Genomic DNA, 24292 nt, shown 5'->3' on the forward strand with positions numbered 1-24292 from the left:
ACACTCCAAAAATGTATACGGTTTGTCCCCTGTACTAGGTTCTTTCATGCACAGTAAAGAAACCACTATAACTGAAGCTCTTTCCACACATCAACTTTCATAGGGTTAGTCTCCTGAATGAGTTATCCGGTGTCGAGAAAGGTGGCTACTGCTGCGGTAGCTCTTTCCACACTCCAAACATTTATATGGTTTGTCTCCTGTATTAGTTCTTTGATGCACATTAAGAGAGGCACTCTGACTGAAGTTACCACACACCATGCATTTATATGGTTTTTCCCGTGTGAGTTCTTTGATGTTCAGTAAGGTTACTACTGTAACAGAAACTCTTTCCACAATCCCAGCATTTATAAGGATTCTCCCCTGTATGAGTTATCTGATGTCTAGTAAGATTGTTTCTGTAACTGAAGCTCTTTCCACACTCCATGCACTTATATGGCTTTCCCCCTGTGTAAATTCTATGATGCACATTAAGAGACTTGCTGCACTTGAAGCTTTCTCCACACTCAAAACACTTATATGGCTTCTCCCCAGTGTGAATTCTCTTGTGTTTATGAAGGCTTCTAGGGTCACTGAAGCTTTTTCTACATTCCAAACATTTATACGGTTTCTCCCCTGTATGAGTTATTTGATGCAAATTAAGAGAGGCACTCTGACTGAAGCTCTTTCCACACTCCATGCATTTATATGGTTTTTCCCCTGTGTGAGTTCTTTGATGTTTAGTAAGGGTACTACCGTCACAGAAACTCTTTCCACACTCCATGCATTTATATGGTTTTTCCCCTGTGTGAGTTCTTTGATGTTGAGTAAGGGTACTACGTTCACAGAAACTCTTTCCACAATCCCAGCATTTATAAGGTTTCTCCGCTGTATGAGTTATCTGATGTCTAGTAAAGTTGTGTTTGTAACTGAAGCTCTTTCCGCACTCCTTGCATTTATACGGTTTCTCCCCTGTATGAGTTATTTGATGCGAAGTCAGGTGTTGACTTTGACCAAAGCTCTTTGCACACTCCAGGCATTCATGTGGTTTGTTCCCTGTACGAGGTGTCTGGTGTCTTTTAAGGTGAGCACTGTTCCTGAAGCTTTCTCCACACTCAAAGCACTTATATGGCTTCTCCCCTGTGTGAATTCTATGATGCATGTTAAGGGAGCTGCTGAGACTGAAGCTTTTTCCACACTCCATGCATTTATACGGTGTCTCCCCTGTATGAGTTCTTTGATGTGAAGTAAGTTTGCTTCTGCTACTGAAGCTCTTTCCACACTCCATGCATTTATATGGTTTTTCCCCTGTGTGAGTTCTTTGATGTTTAGTAAGGGTACTTCTCTCACAGAAACTCTTTCCACAATCCCAGCATTTATAAGGTTTCTCCCCTGTATGAGTCATCTGATGTCTAGTAAAGTTGTGTTTGTAACTGAAGCTCTTTCCGCACTCCTTGCATTTATATGGTTTCTCCCCTGTATGAGTTCTTTGATGCGAAGTCAGGTTTTGCCTTTGACCAAACCTCTTCCCACACTCCATGCATTTATAAGGTTTTTCACCTGAGTGTACTCTTTCATGTGTAGTAAGAGATGAGCGACTACAGAATCTCTTTCCGCACAGAGTACATTCCTGTTTTTTCTCAGCTCTGTTAATTTGATTTTCATCTACTTGAGAAGCACTGTGTTTATCCCTTGGTTTCACTGTCTCCCTCCCCTCCTGTTTGTTGGCTCCATCATGAACCCCCGATTTCCTTTCCTTCTCCTGCTCCTCAGCTCTTTCTGGCCAGATTTCTGATGGTTCCTCCTCATCCTGGATCCCGCAAACATCTCCTGATGGAATAAAAATTTAAAAAATAAAGGTTGATGTAACGGTTTCATTATCAAAACTCAAGGCCTGGCACTATTTTAAAGGAGTATTGGAGGGTGAAACATCACCCCAAAGACATTTTACATAAAAGGTGTCATACCTGGTTTTAATGAAGTACCACCATTTAATCAATAGTTATTCATATCAGAAATGTTCTGGTGAGCAGTCCCTAAGATTAACCAAGCCATAAACAACACAATTTAAACAAGCAGGCAATAACATCAACAGACCCTGTCTGCCTATGGACCTGTGTGAGGCAGCAAAGAGGGACTGGCAGCAAAGATCTGTGTGTCTTCTCCCCTCCCTTCGAGTCCAGAAAAGGACCTTTCCCCAAGAAGAGCAAGTCCACAAGAGAGTAGACCCAGCTTGGTCAGGATCTGAAAAGGATCTTTGGCAATGGGTGGCTGGGTGGGGAGGTGGCTGCGCCCTTTGGAGGTCTGGTGGGGCAGGAATGGGGACTACCTCACCCATTTTGCGGGGCTATACTCCTTATGGATTTTGAGCCCCCATTGCGGGGGCAGCAGTGAGACCACCCCCTGCCCATTGATATTACAGCATCTCAACTCAGAGCGGTTTGAAATGTCTGGATCTGCAGAGCTTGTTGGAAAACCAAAATAAATAATAATATGCAAACCAAGTTGATGGACAATGCTGAAATGGGAAAATTAACTGGGAAGCTCAGAAATAAAAAGGAAAAGAACTTTTAAAAATAATGGGGGAAGTTTACAATTTATTTACAAGACCATTGTAAGCACATTAGAACACTAGCAGGATTTTAACCATGCTTGTAAATTAACGGAAAGTATGTATAACTTGGAAAGATAAAATTTGGATAGTATTGATAAGCAGTTGTAAATACTATCACTAGGACCCATGGAAGGGATGGGGAGAAGTCAGAGTGATTTCAATATTTGGATCATGAATTTTTGGTTGTTGTATGTTGTTGTTTTTTTTAAATAAAAATTTACAGCATATATAAAAATGCAACCAAACACCAAACATTAAAAAACATGTATATCCTATACATGCAACAAACCAATATGTCAATAGAAACCAATAACAACAATTTAGCTGTATCTCTCTCTCCTAGAAGGAATAACCAAGTATGCCACAAATGAGGATACCCCACAGAAAAGATTGTTTTAGTATGCTTTCCCTACCATTCTCCACACTAGATTGCCACAGTGCATTATACTTCAGGCTGCTTTAGAAGACGGTTCAGAAACTACAGAGTGCTGACCAGTGCAAAATGCTCTGAGCATATGGAACCTTTTCTGGGTGACTGTCTTCAATTCAAGGTGCTGATTTTGACCTATGCAGCTCCATGACTGTTTCTCACGAATCCACCTAGAGCCTGCATTCATCATCTGAGGTCCTTCTCACAGTGCCCTCTCCAACTGAGGTGGAAAAAGAGGCAATACAAGAATGGGTCTTTTAGTGCTGGCTCCCCACCTAAAGAGTAGTCTCCCCCAGGGAGGCAACCCAGAAGCCACCACTGGCTAATTGTAGCAGAGAAGCAAGAATATTTATTTTCAGCCAGGCTTCTGGCCTTTGAATTGGGAGAACTACAGGCATTGCAATGTCCTTTAGCGAGCTGCTGGAAGGCATTCCAAGCCACCGAGAAATCCATACCTATCATAACTATTAATGAAGGCGAAAACCTTACCCCGAGAGGTCACTGTCTCATAAACCTCCACCATGTCTTCCTTGTACAGAGCTCTCTGTACGGGCCCAGTTGTCGTCAGTGAAATGGAAGGACACCTCCTCAAATCTCACGGATCCCTGGAAGGACAAAACAATTCTATTCCTTAAAGACACTCCAAGGCAAGGTGTGGAAACCATCTCCCCTCAGCTCCCACTCGGATGATAGATGGGACAAGTGGACATTTTACCTTCAGTGTTTTTTTTGTTTTTTTTAATAAAACGTGCAAATCTGGATAACTAAATTTAAGACTGGGGAAAATGTTTTGTTCCACCCCATACTTCCTCCTTCCTCCCCTTTCTCAGGTGTGTAATGACCAAACATGCTGCCCAGCAGGCAAAATGGGAAGTGAAGAGTGAAGATTTTTTTCAATGATGGCTTTAAACATACTGGTTTCTAAATATGTTTGTGGATTTTAGTTGTGTTCTAGCGACCATTTGATTACTGTGCCACTTGGGAGACCCTTTTGATCAGGTGTTTAGAAACCTTGAAAATAAGATAAAATTACTACTGCTGCAGATGGCCAGTTATATCCTATGGGGCCCACCTTTTTAATGATATATTTTTAGTACGTACCGGTACATTTTGCAGAGGACAGTTTTGTGCTGTGTTTAAATTTTTTTCTTTTTTTTATTCATTGCCCAGTTTATTTTTTTTTATTACTCATTTTTTATTTACATTCTTACAGTTGTTACATCACTTTTCATACATCAAAATTAAACATTACCTACAATTAAACATTAGCTTACACCACATTATTCCTTGTACAGATATCTTTCATTATCCCATTAAACCCCTCACACCCCTCAGACTCCCATCCGTTACCAATTTGACTTCCATCAATAAAAAGCATTTTAATCTTACTCTTGCATTCCACATTTCGCATTATTTATTAAACCACTTATAACAATTCTAAATTTTCCATCCTATTTACTTCATATCTCTCAATCAAGGCATGATAGTATGCTAATTTTTGATCAATGCTTTATCATATAATCGTCATAGCATTTTTAAACTTTTGTTTTGATTGATTCCTTATTGCGGCAGTTACTTTTGCCTACATTGGCTCCCAGTATGTTTCTGAATACAATTCAAAGTGTTGGTGCTGATCTTTAAAGCCCTGAACGGCCTCAGTCAAGTATACCTGAAGGAGTGTCACCACCCCCATCGTTCAGCTGAGGTCCAACTCTGAGGGCCTTCTGATGGTTCCCTCCCTGCGAAAAGTGAGGTTACAGGGAACCAGGCAGAGGGCTTTCTCAGTAGTGGCACCCGCCCTGTGGAACACGCCCCCCCCCATGGATGTCAAGGAGATAAACAACTATCTGACTTTCAGAAGACATCTGAAGGCAGCCCCGTTTAAGGAAGTTTTTTATGTCTGATGTTTTACTGTTTTTAATAATCTGTTGGGAGCCAAGCAAAGCGGGGTATGAATAAGTGAATAATAATAATAATAACAACAATAATAATTCCTCTTGCTCCTCCCTGACTGGCAGGAGACTCTCCTGACTCCCTGCTTACTCCCTGCCATTCCTCCCCATTTCCCCCCATGCGGCCTTTGCTGGGCGATACTTTTGGTTTCTCTGGACAAAGGAGCGTGAGAAAAGGCCGCAGGATGAAGCCAGAGGCCGGGGAAGGCCAGCGAGCAGCGTCGCTTCAGCCTCCCGCTTCCCCTCCCAAGAGAAGAGGACATTTCCCCGTCGCCTCTTAGTTCCCCCCAGGAGGGTCGTGGCTCCATCCCTTTTGCGCCTCTTCCTCCCGGCGTCCCCCTCCTTCTCGCCCCCCAATTCAGCCCCTGGATCGGCCGACTCCCCCCAGTTACCCGCCTCCAGGGAGGACAGCCGCCACCACGCCCAGCCTCTCCCGAGGGAAGCGGAACAGGAGGCGGAAGCTCCTCCTCACTCGCCCGTCTTCCCTTCCGCTCTAGGAATCGAAGCTCTGTCGCCTCTGTTAACCGCTTCGGAGCCGCGGGGCAGGGAGGGAGGAGAGGCGTCCAGCTGGTCTCCGGCTCTGAAGCAGGAGAGGGAAACCCGAGTGCAGGATCAGGCCAGCAATGCTCCAAGCAGGATCCGAGTTCAAGAGCAGCTTTAGCCTCACCTTTATTATATTTATTTATACTGCAAACGTTTCAAAGATCCTGGATGAAATCAGAATTAGGAAAAAAAATTAAGTTGCACTTTATTTGTGAAATCAGCTGAGAAGAGAGGTCCAGCGGCTGTAAAAAGATGTTTTCTTTGAGTATGTTCAAATGACAATACCTGACAGAACCTCGAGTTTGGATCCGCTACTTTGGATCAAACAGAGTCCTTTCCAAGTGATTCTCCCCTCTCTGCACGTTTGACCTCTCAAGGTTTACATCCCACCCAAGCTCTTCCCTCTAGTCTTCTTCCCCTGTTCAGCCATGGGGAACATGTGACTCTCTCAACAGCTGCAGCCGGTATAGTCAAGACATAGATAATTTTTTATTGATTTTACTCAATAGACGTTTATCTATGAAATCTCAAGATGACAAAGGAACACACGTCTTTGAATCATCCAAATAAATCAGAGAAGGAAGAAGAATGGGATACACAGATATCAGAGTCCATTCTAATTTTTCACAGAGTTCATCTAAAGCGGCTGGTAGTTCTAAAAATATTGAAGTCTCTTTCAGTTACATATTGCTCCATGTACTTGCACCCGGACCTTGCAATAGTCATCTGAGGCCCAAAGTGGTGGCTCAAGTGGTGCTTGTGGAATCCTCTCCCCAAGGAGGCTCGCCTGGTACCATCTTTACCTATTTTACGCGCCCATTTTAGCTCATTCTGAAGGGCTTTTAAGTACCTGTGGCATCTTCTACCGTAGTGAGGCAGGTTCCTCGGATTCGTACAGATGTGTTTTGTACGTTCCCATCGGTTTGATTGTTGTAATTGGTATTGATGTTTATGCAGTGTTCTTTTGTGAGCAAAGTGACTAATTAATATGAATAATGATGGTGGTGGTAATTAGAGAAGTAAAATTTCTGGAAATTTTGAAGCCATGGCAACACCCCTCCCCGGTTTCACCCTGGAAAAAAATGTAAATTTTGGATAAATTGAACAACAGTTCAGTGTGGAGTAGTTTTACAAATTGCATGAAACACAGTGAATATAAAAAGTATTTTGCTTTCAATAAAACAACCACACACCCTTTCCCGCAAAAACAACAAAAAACAAGAAACCATTAACATAAATAATAATCAGATTTGCCCCTTAGCACCAACAGCAAATAAAGCTAAAGTTAAGGTTTATTCTATCTCATTTTCTGAATTATTGCAATCATTTTCCATTTCTTCTTACTCTATCATTTATCTCATGCACTTCTAAAAAAGGGCTATGGGGAAAAATGGAAAACAAAACCTTTTTTTCTCCAATTTCCCCCCACAATACAGTCGGCAAGACAGAGGGGCTTCTCAGTAGTGGCACCCACCCTGTGGAACGCCCTCCCATCAGATGTCAAGGAAATAAACATGTATGTGACTTTTAGAAGACATCTGAAGGCAGCCATGTTTAAGGAAGTTTTAAATATTTGATGTTTTATCGTGTTTTTAATATTCTGTTGGGAGCCGCCCAGAGTGGCTGGGGAGGCCCAACCAGACGGGCGGGTTATAAGTAATAATTGATGATGATGATGATTGCTACACAAGTGTCTTAGCTCCTCTGCTTTTGGGGGTACACAGCCAGATGCAGCATTCTGCAGCAGTAACCAATCAGTTTCTAACACGTTAAGGCATGAGAAATACTCTTTTATTGTTACTGACTTTTGTCTATACTGTACAGTGCATCTATCTGAACTTAACTGTATCTGCAAGAGACTACAAGCTGTATATGTTTATTGTGGTTTGAACCATTATGGTCATAGGCAATATATACATAAATACAGCATTAAAATACAGTATCAGCCTATATAACACACACACACACTAACACAAACATACAAATAAGTTTTTAGATTTCATTCCCAATTAAATCTTTACAGTCCACCATGTTTTCCTCTATGAACATTCTCAATTTTGGGGCAGCAACTGCAAATCTCACAACCCACAGGGCTGTGAGAGTCCAGGGGTCTGAACACTCATCCCCTCCAGAGATAATCGACCAGTGCGACCAAGGCAGATTCAGTCCCATTATGAGGTCTGAATCCCGACTGGAAGGGATCCAAATGGTCCACTTCTTCCAGGCGTGCCTGCAAATGTTCAGCAACCACTCGCTCAATCACCTTGCCCAATAATTGAAGATTTGAGACTGGGCGATAGTTTGCCAAATTGCCACATCTAAAGATGGTATTTTAAGAAGCGATTTGAAAACCACTTCTTTCATTGGGTTATCCGCCACTGGCGCTCTAGCTATCTCAGTGATTGTTTCATTGCCCTCAGATCCGTGGAAAACCAAGGGGCTGTCCGGGCTCCAAGCAATTGGAGAGGGCGCCAAACAGTCAATTACCCTGGTTAATTACACATTCCAGCGGGCCACAAGGGATTCAGCTGAAAAGCCATCAACATGGGATAAAGCATCCCCTACCACTCTCTGGAAACCATTTGGATGCATTAAGTGGCAGGGGTGGACTATCCGAATCGGTATCACGTCCCTACAGAGGGGAAGGGTCATGGAGAAGTCCAGTTGCACCAGGAAGTGATCTGACCATGGCACTTCTCTTGTTTCACTTTTACTGACAGATCAACAACATCCCTAGAGGTGAACACCAGGTCCAAGGCATGAGTTGGACTAGACCAGGCATAGGGAACCTTCGGCTCTCCAGATGTTTTGGCCTACAACTCCCATGATCCCTAGCTAACAGGACCAGTGGTCAGGGATGATGGGAATTGTAGTCCGAAACATCTGGAGAGCCGAAGGTTCCCTATGCCTGGACTAGACTTATTCAGGGACAGCCCTATGTTGGCCATGCTTTCTACAAAGTCCCGAGCAGCCCCTGTAAGGTTGTGTTGGCGTGGATATTAAAATCCCCTAGGACAACCAAACTAGGTGTCTCCTGGAGAACATCCACCACAACCTGAAGCAGCTCGGGCAGGGAATCCTTGATGCAGTGGGGAGGTTGGTACACCAAAAGGAATCCTGTACTGCCCCTATTGCCCAACTTCCATAACATGCACTCAGAGAACTGGGTCTTCCCAATAGGACGCCTGGTGCAAACTAATGACTTCCTAAAAATCAATGCATCCCCCCCTCCCTGCGCACAAGGGGTTGCTGTGTAAGAGAAACCTGGTGGACAAGCAGCGGCAAGGACAGGCCCATCTGCTTCATCCAACCAGGTTTCTGTTACACATGCCAGGTCAGGTCTCCTTCCATGATGATGTCATGTATGGCAGTGGTCTTATGAATCATTGACCTGGCATTGCACAGCAGCACCTTCAGGTCATGTGGGTATCCCTTGCAGATTCCAGTATCCGTCTGGTCAAGACCAGACCCGGAGTCAGGGATAGTCCTCAAACAACGTCTAAACCGGCCTCCTCGGCAATGACATGGTCTGGTCTTAGCATAACTCCTTCATCTGCCTGTGATCACTGAGATCGATTGTCCCAGTGCATCCCTCCCTGTGGAACTTGCCCCAGCCATTTTGATGGATGGGATCCTTCCCCTTAAGAACAAAATAAAACTTATTAAAATAAACAATAAAAACAAAAAACAGTAAATGTTACAAACACACCAAAATTAAACAAATTCCAAAACCTGACTACAGCAGTGGAGTGCTCCTGGGCAGTTGATTATCTCCATCAGGTATCTTACATAACAAATCAAGGATACATTTGGTTCACAATAGAGGAAGCATATTGGTAGAGATCTACTGCTTAGTTACGGCACACAGAAAGATGCTGTTCTGCAATAATTTTTTATACTATCCCTCTTAATATTCTGAGCTCATAGTCTGAAAACAAAAGTCATAAATGCTGGATTAAATGAACAGATTGGTAAATCAGAGAGAAAATTCTTAAGTTCATGTCTTATTTTAATTAAATACCAATGTGAGGCAGTGTTTGAAATTAGCCGGGCGCCAGACACATTTTTCACCTGGCTGCTGGCGACTTATCACTAGACACCTGTTGCAACCGATGTATATGGTTTGTCCCCTGTACAAGTTATTTCATGCATAGTAATGAAACCACTGTAACTGAAGCTCTCTCCACACATCAACTTTCACAGGGTTAGTCTCCTGAATGAGTTATCCAGTGTCGAGAAAGAAGGTTACTGCTGCAGTAGCTCTTTACACACTCCAAACATTTATATGGTTTGTCCCGTGTGAATTCTCTTATGTTTATGAAAGGTGCTATAGTCACTGAAGCTTTTTCTACATTCCAAACATTTATACGGTTCCTTCCCTGTATGAGTTCTTTGATGCACAGTAAGAGAGGCACTCTGACTAAAGTTCTTTCCACACTCCATGCATTTATATGGTTTTTCCCGTGTGAATTATATGATGCATGTTAAGAGACCTGCTGCACTTGAAGCTTTCTCCACACTCAAAGCACTTATATGGCTTCTCCCCTGTGTGAATTCTCTTATGTCTTTGAAAGGTGCTAGGGTAACTGAAGCTTTTTCTACATTCCAAACATTTATATGGTTTCTCCCCTGTATGAGTTCTTTGATGCAAATTAAGAGAAGCACTGTGACTGAAGCTCTTTCCACACTCCATGCATTTATATGGTTTCTCTCCTGTATGAATTCTTTGATGCACCTTAAGAAAGGAACTCTTACTGAAGCTCTTTCCACACTCCATGCATTTATACGGTTTCTCCCCTGTATGAGCTTTTTGATGCGCCTTAAGATAGGCACTGCAACTGAAGCTCTTTCCACGCTCAATGCACTTATATGGCTTTCCCCCTGTGTGAATTCTATGATGCAGATTAAGAGACTTGCTGCACATGAAGCTTTCTCCACACACAAAGCACGTATATGGCTTCTCCCCTGTGTGAATTCTCTTATGTTTATGAAGGCTGCTAGGGTCACTGAAGCTTTTTCTACATTCCAAACATTTATACGGTTTCTCCCCTGTATGAATTATTTTATGCAAATTAAGAGAGGCACTCTGACTGAAGCTCTTTCCACACTCCATGCATTTATATGGTTTTTCCCCTGTGTGAGTTCTTTGATGTTTAGTAAGGGTACTACTGTCACAGAAACTCTTTCCACAATCCCAGCATTTATAAGGTTTCTCCCCCGTATGAGTTATCTGATGTCTAGTAAAGTTGCCTTTGCGACTGAAGCTCTTTCCACATTCCATGCATTTATATGGTGTCTCCCCTGTATGAGTTATTTGATGCGAAGTCAGGTAGTCACTGTGAGCAAACCTCTTTCCACACTCCATGCATTTATAAGGTTTCTCCCCTGTATGAGTTATTTGATGCGAAGTCAGGTTGTGATTGTGAGCAAACCTCTTTCCACACTCCATGCATTTATAAGGTTTCTCCCCTGTATGAGTTATTTGATGCGAAGTCAGGTGGTGACTGTGAGCAAACCTCTTTCCACACTCCATGCATTTATATGGTTTTTCACCTGAGTGTACTCTTTGATGTGTTTTAAGAGTTGAGCGACTACAGAATCTCTTTCCGCACGTAGTACATTCATGTTTTTTCTCCACTCTGTTAATTTGATTTCCATGTACTTGAGAAGCACTGTGTTTATCCCTTGGTTTCACTGTTTCTCTCCCCTCCTGTTTGTTGGCTCCATCTTGAACCCCCAATTTCCTTTCCTTCTCCTGCTCCTCAGCTCTTTCTGGCCAGACTTCTGATGGTTCCTCCTCCTCCAGGATCCCGCAAACATCTCCTGATGGAATAAAAATTTAAAAAATAAAGGTTGATGTAGCCGTTTCATTATCAAAACTCAAGCCCTGGCACTATGTTAAAAGAGTACTGGAGAGTGAAACATCACCCCAACGACATTTTACATAAAAGGTGTTATACCTGGTTTTAATAAAGTACCATCATTTAATCAATAGTTATTCCTATCAGAAAAGTTCTGGTGAGCAGTCCCTAACATTAACCAAGCCATAAATAACACAACTTAAACAAGCAGGCTAAAACATCATCAGACCCTGCCTGCCTATGGACCTGTGTGAGGCAGCAAAGAGGGACTGGCAGCAAAGCTCTGTGGGTCCTCTTCCCTCCCTTCGAGTCCAGAAAAGGATCTTCCCCCAAGAAGAGCAAGTTCACAAGAGGGCACACCCAGTTTTGACAGGATCTGAAATGGACCTTTGCCGGTATGTGCCCTTTGGAGGTCTGGTTGGGCGGGAGGGGGGACCACCACACCCATTTTTCAGGGATATACACCTTATGGATTTTGAGCCCCCATTGTGGGGGCAGCAGCGAGGCCGCTCCCTGCCCATTGATAATACAGCCGCTCAACTCAAAGCGGTTTGAAATGTCTGGATCTGCAGAGTTTGTAGAAAAACCAAAATAAATGAATAAAAATAATAAATAATAATAGGCAAACCAAATTGATCCAACAATGCTGAAATGGCAAAATTAACTCGGAAGCTCAGAAATCAAGGGGAAAAGATAATGGGAAAATTTTACAATTTATTTACAAGACCATTGTAAGCAGGTTAGAACATTAGCAGGATTTTGACCACGCTTGTAAATTAACGGAATGTATGGATAATTTGGGGACGCAGGTGGCACTGTGGGTTAAACCACAGAGCCTAGGGCTTGCTGATCAAGTCGGTGGTTCGAATAGCCGCAACGGGTGAGCTCCCATTGCTTGGTCCCAGCTCCTGCCCACCTACCAGTTTGAAAGCATGTCAAAGTGCAAGTAGATAAATAGGTACTGCTCCGGCGGGAAGGTAAACAGCGTTTCCGTGCACTGCTCTGGTTCGCCAGAAGCGGCTTAGTCATGCTGGCCACATGACCCGGAAGGTATATGCCGGCTCCCTCAGCCAGTAACTTGAGATGAATGCTGCAACCCCAGAGTCAGACACGACTGGACCTAATGGTCAGGGGTCCCTTTACCTTTACGGATAATTTGTAATGATAACATTTAGATAGTATTGATATGCAGTTGTAAATACTATCACTAGGACCCATGGAAAGGATGGTGGGAAGTCAGAGTAATCTCAACATTTGGATCTTGACTTTGATGTTGTTGCATGTTTATATTTTTGTAAATAAAATAAAGGACGACAAAAAATAATAACAACAGTATTTATATACATTTACAGCATATATAAAAATGCAACCAAACACCAAACATTAAAAACATGTATATCCTATACATGCAACAAACAAACCAATACGTCAATAGAAACCAATAACAACAATTTAGCTGTATCTCTCTCTCCGAGGAGGAATAACCAAGTAACCCACAAATGAAGATGCCCCACAGAAAAGATTGTTCTAGTATGCTTTCCCTATCATTCTCCACACTAGATTGCCACAGTGCATTATACTTGAGGCTGCTTTAGAAGACGGTTCAGAAACTACAAAGTGCTTACCGGTGCAAGATGCACTGAGCATATGAAACCTTTTCTGGGTGACTGTGTTCAATTCAAGGTGCTGATTTTGACCTATGCAGCTCCATGACCGTTTCTCACGAATCCACCTAGAGCCTGCATTCATCATCTGAGCTCCTTCTCACAGTGCCCTCTCCAATTGAGGTGGGAAAAGAGGCAATACGAGAATGGGTCTTTTAGTGCTGGCTCCCCATCTAAAGAATAGTCTCCCCCAGGGAGGCAACCCAGAAGCCATCACTGGCTAATTGTAGCAGAGAAGCAAGAATATTTATTTTCAGCCAGGCTTCTGGCCTTTGGCTGGGGAGAACTACAGGCATTGCGATATCCTTTAGTGAGCTGATGGAAGTCACGCTCAGCCACTAAGGAATCCATACCTATCACAACTATTAATGAAGGCGAAAAGGATCCTTACCCTGAGAGGTCACCGTCTCATAAACCTCCACCATGACTTCCTTTTATTGAGCTCTCTGTAGGGCCCAGTTGTCGTCAGTGAAATGCAAGGACACCTCCTCAAATCTCACGGATCCCTGGAAGGACGAAACAATTCTCTTCCTTAAAGACACTCCAAGGCAAGGTGTGGAAACCATCTCCCCTCAGCTCCAACTCTGATGATAGATGGAGCAACTGGAGATTTTACCTTCAATATTTGTTTGTTTGTTTGTTAATAAGACGTGGAAATCTGGATTTTTTGTTTGTTTGTTAATAAGACGTGGAAATCTGGATAACTAAATTTAAGACTAGGGAAAACGAGTATTTTGTCCACCCCATACTCCTTCCTTCCTCCCCTTTCTCAGGTGTGTAAAGACCAAACATGCTACCCAGCAGGCAAAATGGGAAGTGGAGAGGAAAGATGTTATTCAATGATGGCTTTATACATACTGGTTTCTAAATTGGTTTGTGAATTTTGGTTGTGTTGTGGCGACCATTTGATTACTGTGCCACTTGGGAGACCTTTTCGATCAGGTGTTTAGAAATCTTGAAAATAAGATAAAATTACTACAGCTGCAGATGGCCAGTTATGTCCTATGGGGCCCACCTTTATTAATGATATGTTTTCAGTACATAAATTTTGCAGAGGAGCAGTTTTGTGCTGTGTTTAAAATTTTTCTTGTGGTTTAATTTGCAGTGGAGGTATGGCCTTTGATACAGAAAAATGCCAGAGACTTAGCCAAGGAGGACCCTCTCCTGCTCCTTGTGCACTCTATGTGGGGCTATTTTTGAAGGTGACTCGGAAACTAGAACTAATCCAGAATGCAGCAGCTAGACTGGTTAACTGGGACCACATACAGGTAAGACCTGAAAGACCTACACTGGCTCCCAGTACGTTCCTGAGCACAATTCAATGTGTTGGTGCTGGCCTTTAAAGCCCTAAACTAGGCATAGGCAAACTCCGGCAATCCAGATATTTGGAACTACAATTCCCATCATCCCTAGCTAACAGAACCAGTGGTCAGGGATAAAGGGAATTGTAGTCCCAAACATCTGGAGGGCCAGGGTTTGCTTATGCCTGCCCTAAATGGCCTCAGCCCAGTATACCTGAAGGAGCGTCTCCACCCCCATCGTTCAACCCAGACAATGAGGTCCAGCTCTGAGGGCGTTCTGACAGGTCCTTCCCTGCGAGAAGTGAGGTTACAGAGAACCAGGCAGAGGGCCTTTTCGGCAGTGGCGCCTGCCCTGTGGAACTCCCACCCATCATATGTCAAGGAAACAAACAACAATTTGACTTTCAGAAGACATCTGAAGGCAGCCCTGTTTAGAGAAGTTTTTAATGTCTGATGTTTTATTGTGTTTTTAATGTTCTGTTGGGAGCCACTCAGAGCAGATGGGGAAACCTAGCTAAATGGGCGGGGTATTAATGAATAAAATAACAGTAATAATTCTTCTTGCTCTTCCCTGGCTGGCAGGAGACTCTCTTAACTCCCTGTTTACTCCCTATTTCCTCCCATGCGGCCTTTGCTGGGCGATACTTCTGGTTTCTCTGGACAGAGGTGCCTGAGAAAAGGCCGCGGGGATGAGGCCAGAGGCAGTGGAAGGCCAGCGAGCAGCGTTGCTTCCTAGGAGAAGACATTTCCCCGTCGCCCCTTAGCTTCCCCCTCAGGAGGGCCGTGGCTCCATCCCTTTTGCGCCTCTTCCTCCTAGCGTCCCCCTCCCCTCCCTTTCGCCCCCCAATTCCGCCCCTGGATCGGCCGACTCCCCCCAGTTACCTGCCTCCAGGGAGGACAGCCGTCGCCACGCCCCGCATCTCCCGGGGGAAGCGGAACAGGAGGCGGAAGCTCCTCCTCACTCACCCGTCTTCCCTTCCGCTCTAGGAATCAAAGCTCTGTCGCCTCTGTTAACCGCTTCGGAGCCGCGGGGCAGGCAGGGAGGAGAGGCGTCCAGCTGGTCTCCGGCTCTGAAGCAGGAGAGGGAAACCCGGGTGCAGGATCAGGCCAGCGATGCCCCCAGATGCTCCAAGCAGGATCCGAGTTCAAGAGCAGCTTTAGCCTCAGCTTTAGTGTTATATTTATTTATACCCCGCCTTTGGGATACACAGATATCAGTGTCCATTCTAACTGTTATTTTAACAGAGCTCATCTAAAGCGGCTGGTAGTTCCAAAAGAACTGAGGCCCCTTTCAGTTACATATTGCTCCATGTACTTTAACCCGGACCTTGCAATAGTCATCTGACAAATACTCTTTTATTGTTACTGACTTTTGTCTATACTGTACAGTGCATCTATCTGAACTTAACTGTATCTGCAAGAGACTACAAGCTGTATATGTTTATTGTGGTTTGAACCATTATGGTCATAGGCAATATATACATAAATACAGCATTAAAATACAGTATCAGCCTATATAACACACACACACACACACACACTAACACAAACATACAAATAAGTTTTTAGATTTCATTCCCAATTAAATCTTTACAGTCCACCATGTTTCCCTCTATGAACATTCTCAATCTTGGGGCAGCAACTGCAAATCTCACAACCCACAGGGCTGTGAGAGTCCAGGGGTCTGAACACTCATCCCCCCCCCACCACTTTCTGAACACGGCCCAGGGGCAAAGAGTGAAACCACTGTATAACAATGTCTCCAGCTCCCACCCCTCTAGACGGTCAGTCGATGGTATCAAAAGCCGCTGAGAGAGCCAGAAGAACTAGGAAACAGCTCTCACCTTTGTCCCTAGCCCTCTGGAGATCATCGACGAGTGCGACCAAGGCAGTTTCAGTCCCATGATGAGGTCTGAATCCCGACTGGAAGGGATCCAAATGGTCCGCTTCTTCCAGGCATGCCTGGAATTGTTGAGCAACCACTTGCTCAGTCACCTTGCCCAATAATTGAAGATTTGAGACTGGGCGATATTTTGCCATATTGGCTGCATCTAAAGATGGTTTTTAAATAAGTGATTTGATAACTGCCTCTTTCATTGGGTTATCCACCACTGGCGCTCTAGCTATCTCAGTGATTGTTTCATTGCCCTCAGATCCGTGGAAAACCAAGGGGCTGTCCGGGCTCTAAGCAATCGCCGAGGGCGCCAAACACTAAATTGCCCTGGTTAATTCCACATTCCAGCGGGCCACAAGGGATTCAGCTGAAAAGCCATCAACATGGGATACAGCATCCCCTACCACTCTCTGGAAACCATTTGGATGCATTAAGTGGCAGGGGTGGACCATCTGAATCGGTATCACCTCCCTACAGAGGGGAAGGGTCATGGAGAAGTCCAGTTGCACCAGGAAGTGATCTGAGCATGGCACATCTCTTGTTTCACTTTTACACTCAGATCACCAACATCCATAGAGGTGAACACCAGGTCCAAGGCATGAGTTGGACTAGACTTATTCAGGGACAGCCCTATGTTGCCCATGCTTTCTACAAAGTCCCGAGCAGCCCCTGTAAGGTTGTGTCGGCGTGGATATTAAAATCCCCTAGGAAAACCAAACTAGGTGTCTCCTGGAGAACATCCACCACAACCTGAAGCAGCTCGGGCAGGGAATCCTTGATGCAGCGGGGAGGTTGGTACACCAAAAGGAATCCTGTACTTCCCCTATTGCCCAACTTCCATAACATGCACTCAGAGAACTGGGTCTTCCCAATAGGACGCCTGGTGCAAACTAATGAATTCCTAAAAATCAATGCATCCCCCCGCCTTCCTGCGCACAAGGGGTTGCTGTGTGTAAGAGAAACCTGGTGGACAAGCAGCGGCAAGGACAGGCCCATCTGCTTCATCCAACCAAGTCTCTGTTACACATGCCAGGTCAAGTCTCCTTCCATGATCAAATCATGCAGGGCAGTGGTCTTATGAATCAATGACCTGGCATTGCACAGCAGCACCTTCAGGTCATGTGGGTATCCCTTGCAGATTCCAGTATCTGTCTGGTCAAGCCCAGACCCGGAGGCAGGGATAGTCCTCAAACAACGTCTAAACCTGCCTCCTCGGCAATGACATGGTCTGGTCTTAACATAACTCCTTCACCTGCCTGTGATCACTGAGATCGTTTGTCCCAGTGCATCCCTCCCTGTGGAACTTGCTCCAGCCATTTTGTTGGATGGGACCCCTCCGCTTAAGAATAGAAATAAACAAAAAAACAAAAAAAAAAAAACAAAAACAGTAAAAGTTACAAACATACCAATATTAAACAAATTCCCAAACCTGATTAAATATCCATCCCACACCCCACGCCAGAAATAATTTAAAAAGGTAAAAAATAAAATTTCAAAACATTTTAAAAAGAACTCTGCACTGTTCTGAGTTCTCCTGGGCAGCAACAGCAGCAGTAGCAGCTGTCCTTATGAGGCCTGCCAGGCCCCACCCTGGGCCAGGTGGTGAGAGGCAGGAACGGGGCCCTCAGGCACTCATAGCAGTTGAGTCCTCCTGGTCGGTTGATTACAGTGGTGCCCCGCTAGACGAAAATAATTCGTCCCGCGAAAATTTTCGTCTAGCGGGGTTTTCGTCTTGCGGAGCGGCAATGGGAGCCGCGCTCCGAAAAAAAAAAAAAAAAAAAAGACGAAATTTTTTCGTCTTGCGAGGCAGCCCCATAGACTTTTTCGTCTAGCGGGGCAGCCTCCCGCTAGACGAATGCTTTCGTCTAGCGAGTTTTTCGTCTAGCGAAGCATTCGTCTAGCGGGGTACCACTGTATCCGCATCAGGTATCTTACATAACAAATCAAGGATAAATTTGGTTCAGAATGGAGAAAGAATATTGGTAGAGATCTACTGCTTAATAGTTACGGCACACACAAAGATGCTGTTCTGCAATAATTTTTATAGCATCCCACTAAATATTCTGAGCACAGAGTCTGAAAACAAAAGTCATAAATGCTTGATCAAATGAACAGATTGGTAAATCAGAGAGAAAATTCTCAAGTTCATGTCTTATTTTAATTAAATACCAATTTGAGGCAGTGTTTGAAATTAGCCGGGCACCAGACACATTTTGCACCTGGCTGCTGGCGACTTATCACTAGACAGCTGTTGCAATGATGTATATGGTTTGTCCGCTGTACAAGTTATTTCATGCATAGTAATGAAACCACTGTAACGGAAGCTCTTTCCACACATCAACTTTCATAGGGTTAGTCTCCTGAATGAGTTATACGGTGTCGAGAAAGGTGGCTACTGCTGCGGTAGCTCTTTCCACATTCCAAACATTTATATGGTTTGTCCCCTGTATGAGTTCTTTGATGCACATTAAGAGAGGCACTCCGACTGAAGCTCTTTCCACACTCCATGCACTTATGAGGTTTTCCCTCTGTGTGAATTTTATGATGCATGTTAAGGGAGCTGCTGCACTTGAAGCTCTTTTCACACTCAAAGCACTTATATGGCTTCTCCCCTGTGTGAATTCTCTTATGTCTTTGAAAGCAGCTATAGTCACTGAAGCTTTTTCTACAATCCAAACATTTATATGGTTTCTCCCCTGTATGAATTCTTTGATGCACCTTAAGAAAGGAACTCTTACTGAAGCTCTTTCCACACTCCATGCATTTATACGGTTTCTCCCCTGTATGAGCTTTTTGATGCACCTTAAGATAGGCACTCTGACTGAAGCTCTTTCCACACTCAATGCACTTATGTGGTTTTCCCTCTGTGTGAATTCTATGATGCACATTAAGAGATTTGCTGCACTTGAAGCTCTTTCCACACTCAATGCACTTATATGGCTTCTCCCCTGTGTGAATTCTCTTATGTCTATGAAGGGTGCTAGGGTAACTGAAGCTCTTTCCACACTCCAAACATTTATACGGTTTCTCCCCTGTATGATGACTTCTTTGATGCACCTTAAGATAGGCACTCTGACTGAAGCTCTTTCCACACTCAATGCACTTATATGGCTTTCCCCCTGTGTGAATTCTATGATGCACATTAAGAGACTTGCTGCACATGAAGCTTTCTCCACACTCAAAGCACTTATATGGCTTCTCCCCTGTGTGAATTCTCTTATGTGTATGAAGGCTTCTAGGGTCACTGAAGCTTTTTCTACATTCCAAACATTTATACGGTTTCTCCCCTGTATGAGTTATTTGATGCAAATTAAGAGAGGCACTCTGACTGAATCTCTTTCCGCACTCCATGCATTTATATGGCTTTTCCCCTGTGTGAGTTCTTTGATGTTTAGTAAGGGTACTACTGTCACAGAAACTCTTTCCACAATCCCAGCATTTATAAGGTTTCTCCCCTGTATGAGTTATCTGATGTCTAGTAAAGTTGCCTTTGCGACTGAAGCTCTTTCCACACTCCATGCATTTATATGGTGTCTCCCCTGTATGAGTTATTTGATGCTTAGTCAGGTAGTCACTGTGAGCAAACCTCTTTCCACATTCCATGCATTTATAAGGTTTTTTACCGGAGTGTACTATTTGATGTCTAGTAAGAGCTGAGTGACTACAGAATCTCTTTCCGCACATGGTACATTCATGTTTCTTCTCCACTCTGTTAATTTGATTTTCATGTACTTGAGAAGCACTTTGTCTATCCCTTGGTTTCAATGTTTCTCTCTCCTCTTGTTTGTTGGCTCCATCTTGAACCCCCAATTTCCTTTCCTTCTCTTGCTCCTCAGCTCTTTCTGGCCAAACTTCTGATGGTTCCTCCTCATCCTGGATCCCCCAAACATCTCCTGATGGAATAAAAAATTAAAAATTAAAGGTTGATGTAGCGGTTTCATTATGAAAACTCAAGCCCTGGCACTATGTTAAAAGAGTACTGGAAGGTGAAACATCACCCCAAAGACATTTTATAGAAAAGGTGTTATACCTGGTTTTAATAAAGTACCACCATTTAATCAATAGTTATTCCTATCAGAAAAGTTATGGTGAGCAGTCCCTTAGATAAACCAAGCCATAAATAACACAATTTAAACAAGCAGGCAAAACAACAACTGACTCTGATTGCCTATGGACCTGTGTGAGGGGCGGGAGGGGGGACCACCTCACCCATTTTGCAGGGATATACTACTCATGGATTTTGAGCCTCCATTGTGGGGAAAGCAGCGAGGCTGCCCCCTACCCATTGATAATATAGCATCTCAACTCAGAGCGGTTCGAAATGTCAGGATCTGCAGAGCTTGCTGAAATAAACAAACAAATAAAGGAATAAATAAAAAACCCATGGAAGAGATGGGGGGGGGAGTCAGAGTAATCTCAATATTTGAATCTTGAATTTGTTGTTGTTGCATGTTTAGCCAGTAACGCGAGATGATTACTGCAACCCCAGAGTCGGACACGACTGGACCTAATGGTCAGGGGTCCCTTTACCTTTACAGATAATTTGTAATGATAAAATTGAGATAGTATTGATATACAGTTGTAAATACTATCACTAGGACCCATGGAAATGATGGGGGGAAGTCAGAGTAATCTCAACATTTGGATCTTGACTTTGATGTTGTTGTATGATTATATTTTTTAAATAAAAGACCACAAAAATGAATAACAACAGAATTTATATACATTTATAGCATACTGTATATAAAAATGCAACCAAACACCAAACATTAAAAACATGTATATCCTATCTATGCAACAAAGAAACCAATACATCAATAGAAACCAATAACAACAATTTAGCTGTATCTCTCTCTCCTAGGAGGAATAACCAAGTATGCCACAAATGAGGATACCCCACAGAAAAGATTGTTTTAGTATGCTTTCCCTACCATTCTCCACACTAGATTGCCACAGTGCATTATACTTCAGGCTGCTTTAGAAGACGGTTCAGGAATTACAGAGTGCTAACCGGTGCAAGATGCTCTGAGCATATGGAACCTTTTCTGGGTGACTGTCTTCAATTCAAGTTGCTGATTTTGACCTATGCAGCTCCATGGCTGTTTCTCACGAATCCACCTAGAGCCTGCATTCATCATCTGAGCTCCTTCTCACAGTGCCCTCTCCAATTGAGGTGCAAAGAGAGGCAATATGAGAATGCGTCTTTTAGTGCTGGCTCCCCACCTAAAGAATAGTCTCCCCCAGGGAGGCAACCTAGAAGCCATCACTGGCTAATTGTAGCAGAGAAGCAAGAATATTTATTTTCAGCCAGGCTTCTGGCCTTTGGCTTGGGAGAACTACAGGCATTGCAATGTCCTTTAGCGAGCTGATGGAAGTCACTATGAGCCACTGAGAAATCCATACCTATCATAACTATTAATGAAGGCAAAAAGGATCATTACCCCGAGAGGTCACCGTCTCATGAACCTCCACCATGACTTCCTTGTACAGAGCTCTCTGTAGGGCCCAGTTGTCGCCAATGAAATGCAAGGACACCTCCTCAAATGTCACTGATCCCTGGAAGGACAAAACAATTCTCTTCCTTAAAGACACTCCAAGGCAAGGTGTGGAAACCATCTCCCCTCAACTCCCACGCCGAAAATAGATGGGGCAACTGGAGATTTTACCATCAATGTTTGTTTGTTTGTTAATAAGATGTGGAAATCTGGATAACTAAATTTAAGACTAGGGAAAATGAGTATTTTGTCCACCCCATACTCCCTCCTTCCTCCCCTTTCTCAGGTGTGTAAAGACTAAACATGCTGCCCAGCAGGCAAAATGGGAAGTGGAGAGGGAAGATTTTATTCAGTGATGGCTTTATACATACTGGTTTCTAAATTGGTTTGTGAATTTTAGTTGTGCTCTAGCGACCATTTGATTACTGTGCCACTTGGGAGACCTTTTCGATCAGATATTTAGAAATCTTGAAAATAAGATAAAATTACTACAGCTGCAGATGGCCAGTTATAGCCTATGGGGCCCACCTTCATTAATTATATATTTTTAGTACATACATTTTTCAGAGGAGCAGTTTTGTGCTGTGTTTAAAAAATTTATTGTGGTTTAACTTGCAGTGGAGGTATGGCCTTTGACTGAGGTGGATCCTATCCTGCCATAGTCTGCAGTTCCTTCTGCACTTTATAGGGGGCTACCTTTGAAGGTAACTCTGAAACTAGAACTACCGGTACTGGTAATCCAGAATGGAGCAGCTAGACTGGTAACTGGGAGTGGCAGCTAAGACCACATAAGACATAAAAGACCTACATTGGCTCCCAGCTCTGAGGGCCTTCTGACGGTTCCCTCCCTGTGAGAAGTGAGGTTACAGGGAACCAGGCAGAGGGCCTTCTCTGTAGTGGAACCCACCCTCTGGAATGCCCTCTCATCAGATGTCAAGGAAATAAATAACTGTCTGACTTTCAGAAGACATCAGAAAGCAGCCCTGTTTAGGAAAGTTTTTTATGTCTGATGTTTGATTGTGTTTTTAATATTCTGTTGGGGGCTGCTCAGAGCAGATGGGGAAACTTGGCTAGATGGGCCGGGTATTAATTAATATAATAATAATAATTCCTCTTGCTCCTCCCTGGCTGGCAGGAGACTCTCCTGACTCCCTGCCATTCCTCCCTATTTCCTCCCGTGTGGCCTTTGCTGGGGGATACTTCTGGTTTCTCTGGCAGGATGAGGCCAGAGGCCGGGGAAGACCAGCGAGCAGAGTCGCTTCGGCCTCCAGCTTCCCCTCCCAGGAGAAGAAGACCTTTCCCCGTCGCCTCTTATCTTCCCACCAGGAGGGACGTGGCTCCATCCCTTTTGCACCTCTTCCTCGCGGTGTGCCCCTCCCTTTGGCCCCCAATTCAGCCCCTGGATCGGCTGATTCCCCCCAGTTACCCGCCTCCAGGGAGGCCAGCCGCCGCCATGCCAAACAGGAAGCGCAAGTTACAGGTAGGTAGCCGTGTTGGTCTGCCATAGTCAAAACAAAATAAAATAAAAAATTTCTTCCAGTAGCACCGTAGAGACCAACTAAGTTTGTTCTTGGTATGAGCTATCATGTGAAGTGTGCATGCGCACGAAAGCTCATACTAAGAACAAACTTAGTTGGTCTCTAAGGTGCTACTGGAAGGATTTTTTAAATTTTATTTTGTTTTTAAAATCCTGAACCGCCTCGGTTGAGTATACTTGAAGGAGCGTCACCACCCCTATCGTTCAGCTGAGGTCCAGCTCTGAGGGCCTTCTGATGGTTCCCTCCCTGTAAGAAGTGAGGTTACAGGGAACCAGGCAGAGGGCCTTCTCGGTAGTGGCACCCACCCTCTGGAAAGCCCTCTCATCAGATGTGAAGGGAAAAAAACAACTTTCCAACTTTCAGAAGACATCAGAAGGCAGCCCTATTTAGGAAAGTTTTTAATGTCTGATGTTTTATTTTGTTTATAATATTCTGTTGGGAGCTGCTCAGAGCAGGTGGGGAAACTTGGCTGAATGGGCGGGGTATGAATGAATAAAATAATAATTTCTCTTGCTCCTTCCTGGCTGGCAGGAGACTCTCCTGACTCCCTGCCATTCCTCCCCATTTCCTCCCATGCGGCCTTTGCTGGGCGGTACTTCTGGTTTCTCTGGATAGAGGTGCGTGAGAAAAGGCCGCAGGATGAAGCCAGAAGCCGGGGAAGGCCAGCGAGCCGAGTCGCTTGGGCCTCCCACTTCTCCTCCCAGGAGAAGAGGACATTTCCCCGCCGCCTCTTAGTTCCCCTTTTGCGCCTCTTCCTCCCGGCGTGCCCCTCCTTCTCACCCCCCAATTCAGCCTCTGAATCGGCCTATTCCCCCCAGTTACCTGCCTCCAGGGAGGACAGCCGCCGCCACGCCCAGCCTCTCCCTGGGGAAGCGGAACAGGAAGCGGAAGCCCCTCCTCACTCGCCAGTCTTCCCTTCCGCTCTAGGAATCGAAGCCCTGTCGCCTCTGTTAACCGCTTCGGAGCCGCGGGGCAGGGACGGAGGCAAGGTGTCCAGCTGGTCTCCGGCTCTGAAGCAGGAGAG

At 44.3% G+C, this 24292-nt stretch overlaps 1 protein-coding gene and 1 pseudogene across 1 annotated transcript; both read right to left on the minus strand.

Annotated features, from left to right (window-relative positions):
- Positions 1-109: 109 nt before the first annotated feature.
- LOC117042646 (zinc finger protein 2 homolog) lies at positions 110-21854 on the minus strand. The gene is made up of 3 exons (XM_033142218.1): positions 21677-21854; positions 18932-20128; positions 110-1368 (listed from the first exon to the last, which is right to left on the minus strand). The coding sequence occupies exons 1-3, from the start codon at positions 21849-21851 to the stop codon at positions 263-265; spliced, it is 2478 nt and encodes an 825-aa protein (XP_032998109.1). The 5' UTR covers positions 21852-21854; the 3' UTR covers positions 110-262.
- Positions 9257-24112, minus strand: LOC117042709 (annotated as a pseudogene).
- Positions 24113-24292: the final 180 nt, after the last annotated feature.

This window comes from Lacerta agilis, chromosome 2, assembly GCF_009819535.1.
Source record: "Lacerta agilis isolate rLacAgi1 chromosome 2, rLacAgi1.pri, whole genome shotgun sequence".
In the NCBI taxonomy this organism is placed as follows: domain Eukaryota; kingdom Metazoa; phylum Chordata; class Lepidosauria; order Squamata; family Lacertidae; genus Lacerta; species Lacerta agilis.